We start from the raw sequence: 9,993 nt of genomic DNA, 5'->3' as shown, positions 1-9,993 counted from the left end.
CCTAATGCTAATCCTGATTTTTGCTGCGCCCCACCAGGTTGTAATCCTCATCCTGTCCAAGGGTTTTAATGACTGACCCACATTCTTCCAACAGGGCCTTGGTGAGATGGGCAGAGGAGGAGCAGCCTTTCCTTCCTTGAAGCTGCCTTTCCTCAGGCTTCCCTTTGTGGGCCCACTCTGCACAGTGAAAGTACTCAGTAAGAACCTGGAGTTTCTTGACTTGAGACTTCCCTGAGATAGTTGTCACAGCTGAGGAGAGGTAAAGGGGCCGGGAAGGAGGCCATTAGAAGGTCACGTCTAGGGTAATCCTGGCATCCCCAATTTCATGTGCTCTTTATACCTTGATGAGTGAGTGCTGGCTCTGGGCCACCACTCAGCACCCATGGATAAATCCTATCATTAGAACCCAGTGTCCCTGAGAGGTCACTTTGTCCACAAAAGCTCAGATCCCCACCATGGTGTGTGGTGGGCATTCGGGTACACTTTGAGACACACGACAACCCAGAGCCAGGTTTGGGGGACACGTTGCTGTGAGTTTGGGGAAGGCTCTGTCCACTTGCTCAGGGACACCTCATGGATGCAGGGACCTTCCATAGTGCCTACAGGGCAACTGTGCTGTCCCCCATCCAGCATTATGGGACAGGAACCTATGCTCTTCCAGGTCTTCAGGTCAGACCTGCTCCAGGTATTGGGTGAGACGTGAGATGGATGGGGCTCAAAGTTGGCCCCTGTCTGTACCTTGAGCCAGGCAGGGTGTTTCCCACTGTTAGCCTCCTGGGACTGTTGGAGCTAAGGGCCGATGACACCGGAGTGTGCCCTAGTTATCAAAATCCCAGTCCCAGTGATGGCCTAAAGAAGTATGGCTTAGCTGTGGGCGCCCCAGGAGTTGGCTTCACATACCTCCAAAGGTCCCAGCGTGGATGTTGGGAGTGAGGCCTTGGTTTCCCCAGCCCAGGTGTCTAGGCTCCTTCCATTTCCTGTTCCTACGATGTTGCAGTCAGGTTCTCATTGCTGGCAGAAATCACCCTACCAAGAGCAGCTTTGGGGACAAAATGATTTATTTTGCCTTACAGACTAGGGGAAGCTCTAGAGGGTGGACATCATCCCCTGGCCAACATCAGGTGGACAATAGCAGCAGGAGGGTGTGTCAAACACTGGCATGGGGAAACTGGCTATAACACCCATAAGCTGGCCCTCAACAACACACTCCCTCCAGGAGTCGTTAATTCCCAAATCTCCAGCTGGGAACCTAGCATTCAGAATACCTAAGTTTGGGGGGGGGGGCACCTGACTCAAACCACACAGGACCTCCTCCAGGTGCAGCGCATCTCTGCATCGAGCCCTGCCCCACATCTATGAAAGGGTGCCAGAGAACTGGTGTTCCCACCCACACGGGGTTGCAGGACGCCAGGGTCCTCCGTTCGCACTGGAGGGGAGCCATCCCAGGCTAAGGCACTTCCTGGTTTCGGAAGTGTGCGCGTGTCTGGCACAGGTGCCCTTTCCTGAAGAGGCCCCGGACGCTTCTCGCGCTAGTTCAGTGTTGTCCTGGTTGCTGTAGGTGTGACCCAACTCTGAGTGCCAATGGCCTGTGGGGACCCCCAACCCTGCCCACTGCCTGGGTGACACTGACTTGATGCCACTGTTTGGTGGTACCTTTCAATAAGCAGACCTTCCCCATCTCACGTCCAGCTTCGAGATTCTCCCATCTCCGAGGCTCCTTCCCAGCCCTCAATCTGTTCCCAGTCCGAGACCCCCTCCCCAGTACCTTATCTCCCTCCTGCTTCAGCCTCCATACCCCCTTCCATGCCAGAGACCTTTCCTGTTCCGAGACCCCCCACACACACACCCAGCCGGGATCCCCTCCTCTCACTCGAGATCCCGCCCATCCTGGAGACTCCTCCCAGCCCCGAGATCCCGGCCCCTCCATGTCCGGGGTCTTGGCGTGAATGCGCTCTCCGAGCCGGCGCCTCGCCGCGAGAAGCCCAGAGCCCGCCCTCCCGCGCGCCCCGCCCCGCCCCGCCCCGGCCGGGCGGCTCCGAGGACACGTGACCCCGAGGCCGGGACCTGGAGCGGCATGGAGCGGAGGTGGGTCTTCGTGCTGCTGGACGTGCTGTGCGTGCTGGTCGGTAAGAGCCGCGGGTTTGCGGGGACCCTCGGGTGGCCGCGTCCCGTCCCCGCCCGCTGGAGGCGCCGCGCGGGGGTCCTGCAGCGGGAATCCGGGAGCGGTGACCCGCCCTGGGCAAGGTCCAGCGGGAGCGGGCTGCGCCCAGACCTGCTCCGGGGACTGGACGGGCCGGGACCGGAGCGCGAGCTGGCGTCGGCTCCACGCCCTCCGGCCGCCAGCTTCCTGCTTCTGCGCTCGCGTCTGCCCGGGCCCGGGACAGCGAGGAGGCCCTAGCGAGCACCCAGCCCGAGTGCACGTGCTGTTTAAAATTGGAACATTTATGCAGCGCCAACTGTGTGCCAGGCGTTGAGGGACCGAGCATGACACCTTTCCGTCTCGGGCCCGAAAGGCGGAGCCACCTGGAGGAGGTCACACCGCATGGGCAGAGCCCAAGTGGTTGCCTGGCTTGGCAAGTTGGGTTTCCATCCCAGACGGCCGGCCGAGTGCCTGAAGGTGGAGTTAGCTTAGTTAGGGTTTAGGTAGCGACGGGGCGGTGTGGGACGGGGAGGAGGCACCTGCATGTTGGTGGGAAGAGCTTTCCAGAATGGTCCGGACTGTGGTGCTCAGACACCCTTGAAGGTGCGAGGTGACAAGCCCAGTGTACCTTTACACCCAAGAGCTCTCCCTGGCCTGCACCCTCTCCTGTCCTGTCCAGCTCTCCAGCCCCTCCCTGGGCCCCAGCCCGAGCCAGGCCTTGAACACCTGTTTCTCCACCAGTGCTCAGCCCGGGAATTTGCTTAGAGCTGACTCACCTCCATCTTCAAAGCACCCCTTCTCCTGTCTCTTCTCTTCCTTTCCTCCTCCCGACCTCACCTCTTCCTTCTGACCACCTCAGCACCTCCTTCTAACCTCTCACCTCCTCCACTGATGTACCCACCTCATCCTTCTGACCATCCATCCATCTCTACTCCTGACCATTCCACCTCCTCTTTTCTCCATTCTCACCCCCTCTGATCATCGCTCCTCCTCCTGGGCCCGTTCTCTGACCATTACCAGACAGTCCTCTCCCAAAGCCGCACTCCTACTGACACCGTCACTTCTGTTCCCACCTGTGAGCTTCTTGCAGTCAGTGTTAGGACTCGCCTTCCTTGATCACTTCCCCTCTGAGCACGGGATGGCCCAGCCCGTGCCAGGTACCGGTTCCTAAGCTTGCCCACTTCAGGGTGACGGGATGGCCTGCCTCCTTGTGCCCTCCTGGCATTCAAGACCCAAAGAGTCACACCTCCCACACCCAGTTGTTGCTCAGGGGCAAAGGGCACCTGCGTAGCTTTGTCTCTTTTGAGTCTCTACTGTACCCCTGCCCTGTGGGGTGGGTACTGCCCACACCCTGCCCTGGTCACTGCTCCTGCCTCCCAGCCACCCTTGGTCCTGGGGCTCCAGGTTCCCAGGGCTTGGTTGTAGCTCCCATTACTTCCTGTGGCAGGGGCTGGAGCTGCCTTTTCCTGTACATGGGACCCTGGAGCCTCTGCAGTCCTTCAGACTTGCTTTGACAGACATTCACACCTACCCTGCCACACTGAACAGTCTCCAGGGGCCTCTCCCCATCAGAGCAGGGCCCTTGGTGCTCTTATGTAATTCCACAGGGGACAGGAGCCATGAGGAGCCAGGGGAAGGGGCTGTGAAGTAAGGACAAGATCAGTGCATGTGGCAAGGCCCGGGGTTTGGTGCCAGCAGGGTCTGCTCCCTTAACAGAAGGGAAGCCCGAGGGTGTGAGAATCACATGCCTGGGAGGAGTTGGGTTCTTTTGAGGATGCCCTGGCCTCAGAGCCACTTCTGCAGGGACTTGGCTGAGAGGCCCAGAGGTCAAGATGGATGCGCGGTGTGCACAGGTGTCGAGGTCTCACAGTACCTCCCAAGGTGAACCATGTGCCGCCCTGGCTTCCTGCAGCTTCTCTGCCCTTTGTGATCCTGACCCTGGTGAATGCGCCCTACAAGAGAGGGTTCTTCTGTGAAGACGACTCCATCCGGTACCCCTACCGTCCAGACACCATCACCCATGGGCTCATGGCTGGTGTGATCATCACAGCCACCACCATCCTCGTAAGGCAGGAGGGCTGGGAGTGTGTGGAGATCTGCCTGCAGAGCATCGGGCCGGGGGTTGGGGGCTGGGGCTGGGGCAGCCCTGCCCTGGGGTGTGGAGGGCTCAGCTCCCCAGCGGCTGACCCCCACAGGAGGACAGGCCCCGCAGCTGTTCCCTTGGCAGGTTTCGGCAGGGGAAGCCTACCTCGTGTACACAGAGCGCCTCTACTCACGCTCCGACTTCAACAACTACCTGGCTGCCCTCTACAAGGTGCTGGGGACCTTCCTGTTCGGGGCGGCTGTGAGCCAATCCCTGACTGACCTGGCCAAGTACATGATTGGCCGTCTGCGTCCCAACTTCTTGGCCGTCTGTGACCCTGATTGGAGCCGGGTCAACTGCTCAGGCTATGTGCAGCTGGAAGTGTGCAGGGGCAGTGTGGCCAATGTCACCGAGGCCAGGTGGGTGCCTCAGCCAGGCAAGAAGCATGGACTGTGTGGTGCCACTCCCTCATCTCCTTGTTCCTCTGAGGTCACCATCTAGCGTCCCTGCTTGCAGACTGATCTGCCACCAGGCCTTCCAGTGCCTTTCCACTTTGAATATTGTAGTTTTCACAACTAGGTTGACATTTTATTTTTTCTGAGACCCGGTTCAAAGCTGGCCTTGAACTCCTGATCCACTTGCTTCAGCCTCTTGACTGCTGAGGGTGGTAGGTGTGCGCCACCACACCAGGCTCAGAGTGTCTTCCTGGTTCCTCTTCTGTCTTTGCTGGAGAGTCTTTTATTTATTTAGCTTTTAGTTTTTAGAAGTAGGGTCTTACTCTAGCCCAGGCTGACCTGGATTTACTATGTAGTCTCAGGATGGCCTTGAACTCCCAGCAATCCTCCTGCCTCTGCCTCCAGCATGCTGGGATTAAAGGCGTGCACTACCACGACTGGCTCCATGGTTTTTTTTTTAATGTGTTTGTGCAGTTTTATTTGTAATCACTCATAAGCATAAGCAATGACAGGGTTCTTCAATACAATAGCCTTACTATATAAATATATAATAATTTTTTTTCTTGAGGTAAGGTTTCACTTTAGCCTAGGCTGACCTGGAATTCACCATGTAGTCTCAGGGTGGTCTTGATCTCATGGCGATCCTCCTCTCTCTCTGCCCCTGAGTGCTGGGATCTAAAGGCGTGTGCCACTATGCCCGGTTTTCCATGTTGTTTTTAAGCTGTGACCTTTGCTTTAGGAACACATGGCATCATGACCATATTTCCATCAGGTTATATATGTTTAGGTTCCCTTGCCTCCATCCCCATTCCATGGAGGGCCCTACTGTGGTCATAAATGTACCTTCCTTCCTACCCTGTGGCTCTTACTTTCTTTCTGCCCCCCCCCCATGTTCCCTGAACCTTGGAAGGACGTGTTAGAAGTCTCTCTTGGTAGTGAGCGCTCAGCAGCCTCTCTCTTTATGCTTTAATGAGTTTTCCCCAAGGTGTACTGCCATCCCCCTGGAGGAGGTTCTAGCAGAGCCCATATTTAATCCACCTCTTCCTCTGTGACATCTCCTGGGCCCTGAACAGAGACGGCTTGTCTCCTGCTGGGTAGTCGGCTTTCCTTTCTTGCACTGAGGAGTGTTGGGTCTCTTCTGTGTTTGCTGCTGTCTGTAAAAAGCAGATTTTCTAACCAACAGTGAAAGCACCATGGATCAAAGGAGGTAGACATAGACATTTAGAAGACTTTTTGTTGGGCATGCCTTCTATTTTAGCCAAAGAACAGTAGGAACTTACCTCTAGAGTCTATAACCCATGTTATTTATTTATTTTATTTTTTATATTTTTGATTTTTTTTCAAGGTAGGGGTTCACTGTAGCTCAGGTTGACTTGGAATTCACTATGTAGTCTCAGGGTGGCCTTGAACTCATGGCAGTTCTCCTACCTTTGCCTCCTGAGTGCTGGGATTAAAGGCGTGCGCCACCACACCTGGCAACCATGTTTGTATTATTTTTTAAATTTTATTTAAAAATATTCATTTGCAAACAGAGTGAGACAAAGAGAGAGAGAGAGAGCAAGCCCCAAGGCCTCCATTTACTGCAAATGAAGTCCAGATGCATGCACCACTTTGTGCATCTGGCTTTAGGTGGGTGCTAGGGATTTGAACCCAGGTGATTAAGCTTTATAGGCAAGCACTTTAACCACTGAGCAATCTCTCCAGTTCCTTATTTATTATGTGCGTATGCATGCATGCATGCACAAATGCATACATGCGTATGTGTTACACGGTCTCTTGCCACTGCGAAGGAATGCTAGTTGCTCACACCACTTTGTACATCTGGCTTTGTGTAGGCACTGGGGAACTGAAATCAAACCCAGGCCAACAGGCTTTGCAAGTAAGCACCTTTAACCACTGAGCCATCTGCCCAGGCCTCTAATATTCTTTTTTTTCCCCCTTTTTTCTTTTCTTTCTATCATCATTATTTTGAGACAGGGTCTCACTGTAGCCTAGGCTGATGTGGAACTCACTGTGAAGTCCCAAGCTGGCCTTGAACTCACAGTGGTCCTTCTACCTCAGCCTTCTGAGTGTTGGGATCAAAGGTGTGGGTGTGTCTCTACCACCACCCCTCTCGCCATGTCTGGTGGTCCTTGAGTATTCTAGTGTAATCACATGAGATGTTCCAGCCATCCCAGGACAGCAGCCCACTCTGAGGCATCCCTGACAGTGGTGGGAGGCCTGTGCTCAGCTGTGTTGTTCAGAGGGTCTGCTGGCAGAGTGGTCAGTGGGGCTCTGACATTTCTCTCTCGTTTTCTGGGTGATGGAGCCCCAGGCTCTTCCTCCGTTTCATCCTGTTTGCTGGCCTGTGGAGTGGCCCCACGGGAGTGCTGTGGCTATCCTGGGTCTCCCAACCTTCTTTTCCCTCAGGCAGCAATAGGACTCATGTCTGTGAGGTTCAGTGGGGTGGTGACAAGCCCCTTGGGGTCACTAGCCTTCCCAGCAGTGTCCAAGGTTACAGTACAGCTGTGACTTGAGTAACTGTCCCCCACTGGTCTTGCTGGTGTCTGCTTCAGGAGCTGGAAGGGTGGTGAGGAGAGAGCCCAAAGACTGGTGCTTGCTGTGTGCATGCCAGGCTCTTGACGTTCCCCTGCGCAGAGCCTTCCCTTAGCATAGAGCTGAGACCCCAAACTCCCTCCCCCAATGTGGCTTCCAGCTTCTCTCAGAGCTGCTTACACTCCCCTTGTCCTCTGGATTGTATGTGACAGTGTGAGTGTTTCCTCGGTGTCTGCACATGGCTAAGATCCCTTTTGTTGCCAGGGAACTGGGTGGGGATTGGGGGATCTCCAGCTGGGCAGTGCACACCCCCTCCTAAAGCCTTGTAGACTGGACAAGTGTGGAGTTAGAGATCCCAAGTCCACCACCTAGACCCAGGGCAGTCCCAGCTCCGAGCTGCCTGCTCGCCCCCACTGAGCTCCCCCACTGACCCCAGCTCTCTGCCACTGGTCCCTGCTGACCCTCGCTGTCCTCTGATGCCCCCTCTCATAACCATTTTCCCCTGTTGCCCACCACTGTCCCCCATGCTGCCTCCTGCCCAGCCCTGCTGTCCTTTGCTGACCCCAGCTCTCCCCTGCTGCCCACCCACTGACCATGTCCCCTTGCTGCCCCTCACTGACCCCTGCTGTTCTTGTTCCTCCTCCTCTCAGGCTCTCCTTCTACTCAGGACACTCCTCCTTCGGGATGTACTGCATGCTGTTCTTGGCGGTGAGTGTTGACTCGCGTTCTAGGGAGCCTCAGCCGGCTCACCCTGGGCCTCAGTCTCCCCAGCTGCACAGTAGAGCTCATGGGAGGCAGCGGGGGTTTCACAGCCCCTGACCCTCACCTCTTCCGCCTGCCCTCCACTGACCACCGTTTATTCTTGCTGCCTTCTGCAGCCCCTCAGTGACCTCTGCTGTCCTCCCCCCCACACTGATCCCTGTATGGTGGGGCTAGGGTGCCCCGAATACCCCAGCTGATGCCCCCACAGCTGTACGTGCAGGCGCGGCTCTGCTGGAAGTGGGCTCGGCTGCTGCGGCCGACAGTCCAGTTCTTCCTCGTGGCCTTCGCCCTCTACGTGGGCTACACCCGCGTGGCCGACCACAAGCATCACTGGAGCGACGTGCTCATTGGCCTCCTGCAGGGAGCACTGGTGGCTGGTCTCACGGTGAGCCCTGCTCCCCACCACCCGGTCCTGCAGGACCCCACCCCAACCTAAATCTAATGCTCCCTGGAACCGGACCTCTCTCCTTGGCCTTCCCGAGAGCCTTGACTCTCCCAACCCGGCTCCTTTTGCTTAGGAGCCACTGTGGTCCATCTCGTCTGGGTCCCCCAGGACCTCATTGTCTCTCCCAACTTGGCACGCTCCCTTCCCCAGGTCCGTTACGTCTCAGACTTCTTCAAGTCCCGACCCCCGCTGCCCTGCCCGGCGGATGAGGAGCCGGAGCGCAAGCCCAGCCTGTCGCTGACGTTGACCCTCGGCGAGGCGGACCCCAGCCACTACGGGTACCCGGTGTCCTCCCCTTGACTTGGAAGCCACCCTGTCCTTGGTTGTCCCTGGCTGGGTAGTGCCCGCTCCGGATCCCCAGCTCACGGTAGTCATTGGGGTCCCGGGTGCCTGGCCGTCCTTGCGGGTGTGCAGGGCCTGTCCGTGCAGCTCGGCGCCCCAAGAAGGCACGTGCTCACTCCTTGTGCCAGATGCCGTGTGTGTCAGTAGACAGCCCCAGAGCCTCTGCCTTGCCCTGAGGACTGTGCTTCCGTGTGGCAGGGCCTCTCTGCAGGGCCCATGCCCTCTGACTCACTGCATGGCACCCAGGGGTGGGCTGAGTCAGCCCTTGGGGTTAACTCCCTCAGAGGGCCCTGTTGGGAGTGTGGCCTTTGCCATGGGTAGGTGGTTGGGCTGAAAGCCTGGATGTGATCAAGGGCTTCTGCTGCCCATGCAGCTGGATACCTGGGTCTGCCCTGGGACCCTGGTGAGGTCCTCCCCTTCTGAATCCTATCCTCAACCATATGGACACTTCATGCCCAAGTCCTATGACCCCTCACCCATGAAGAGGACCGGTGGCCAGTCTTCCTCACATAATAAGAGACCTTCCCTCTCTCCCTCCCTCCCACATACTGTACAGTGGCTGGGCTTTGGGTGGGGGTCTTGGGTTGCTACCCCCCTTGGGAAGTGGGTCCTGGCTTGGCATCACCCTTGGGCAGTTGATCCTGGATTAGCACTGCCTTTGGGGAGTTGCTTCTGGGGTTGGTTCCCCCTTTGGGAGTGGGTCCTGGGGCTGGCACCCCTCCACCCCCCACTTGTTCAGAGCATTCAGTTTTTCAATGAGAGGATGACTCATAAATTTTGACCAAATGGCTGTGCTATGAGTGCTGATTTTTAAGGTTCATTGGTAGGTTGGTACCTCGTGTCCACCTTTCTGACCCAAGCTGTGCTTGCCCATCTGGTCTGTAGCATCTGGGGTGGAAACTGGCTTGGGTGTCCTGTGCTGGGGTGAGGGTGACTTCACAGCCATTGTGACTGGTGCGGTCACCTTCCTGTTGCTGCCGCAAAGTATCCGGCTAAAAAACAGCTTGTGTGAGGGAAGGGTTTATTGTGGCTTATAGACTCAAGGGGCAGCTCCATAGTGAGCAGAGGGTACGGATTACTTCTGCCACAGCAGCAGGAGACTGAGACCACCAACACTGGCAAGCTGGGGACCAATAAACCTGAAGGTCCACCCCCAGCAGCACACCTCCAGCAAGGCCTCACCTAATTGCCACCAGCTGGGGAACCAGGCACTCAGACCACATGAGTCTAT

General features: G+C 56.7%; 1 protein-coding gene across 4 annotated transcripts; it reads left to right on the top strand.

Annotated features, from left to right (window-relative positions):
• The first annotated feature begins 2,016 nt into the window (after positions 1-2,016).
• Plpp2 (phospholipid phosphatase 2) lies at positions 2,017-9,552 on the top strand. Of its 4 annotated transcripts, none has more exons than XM_045135402.1 (6): positions 2,017-2,085; positions 4,053-4,204; positions 4,368-4,642; positions 7,864-7,921; positions 8,184-8,360; positions 8,571-9,552. In XM_045135402.1, exons 2-6 carry the CDS (start codon positions 4,169-4,171, stop codon positions 8,718-8,720), a joined length of 696 nt encoding a protein of 231 aa, XP_044991337.1. In that variant the 5' UTR covers positions 2,017-2,085; positions 4,053-4,168; the 3' UTR covers positions 8,721-9,552. The 4 variants fall into 4 exon arrangements, with proteins under 4 accessions (XP_044991337.1, XP_004654912.1, XP_044991339.1 ...); XM_004654855.2 differs by having other exon boundaries at positions 2,030-2,126; XM_045135404.1 differs by lacking the exon at positions 2,017-2,085 and adding an exon at positions 2,519-2,617.
• The last annotated feature ends 441 nt before the right edge of the window (positions 9,553-9,993 follow it).

The sequence above is a fragment of the Jaculus jaculus genome, chromosome 15, assembly GCF_020740685.1.
Source record: "Jaculus jaculus isolate mJacJac1 chromosome 15, mJacJac1.mat.Y.cur, whole genome shotgun sequence".
NCBI classification, from domain to species: Eukaryota; Metazoa; Chordata; class Mammalia; order Rodentia; family Dipodidae; genus Jaculus; species Jaculus jaculus.
The sequence above is the reverse complement of the archived record's forward strand: the minus strand, read 5'-3'. Positions and strand labels throughout refer to the sequence as shown.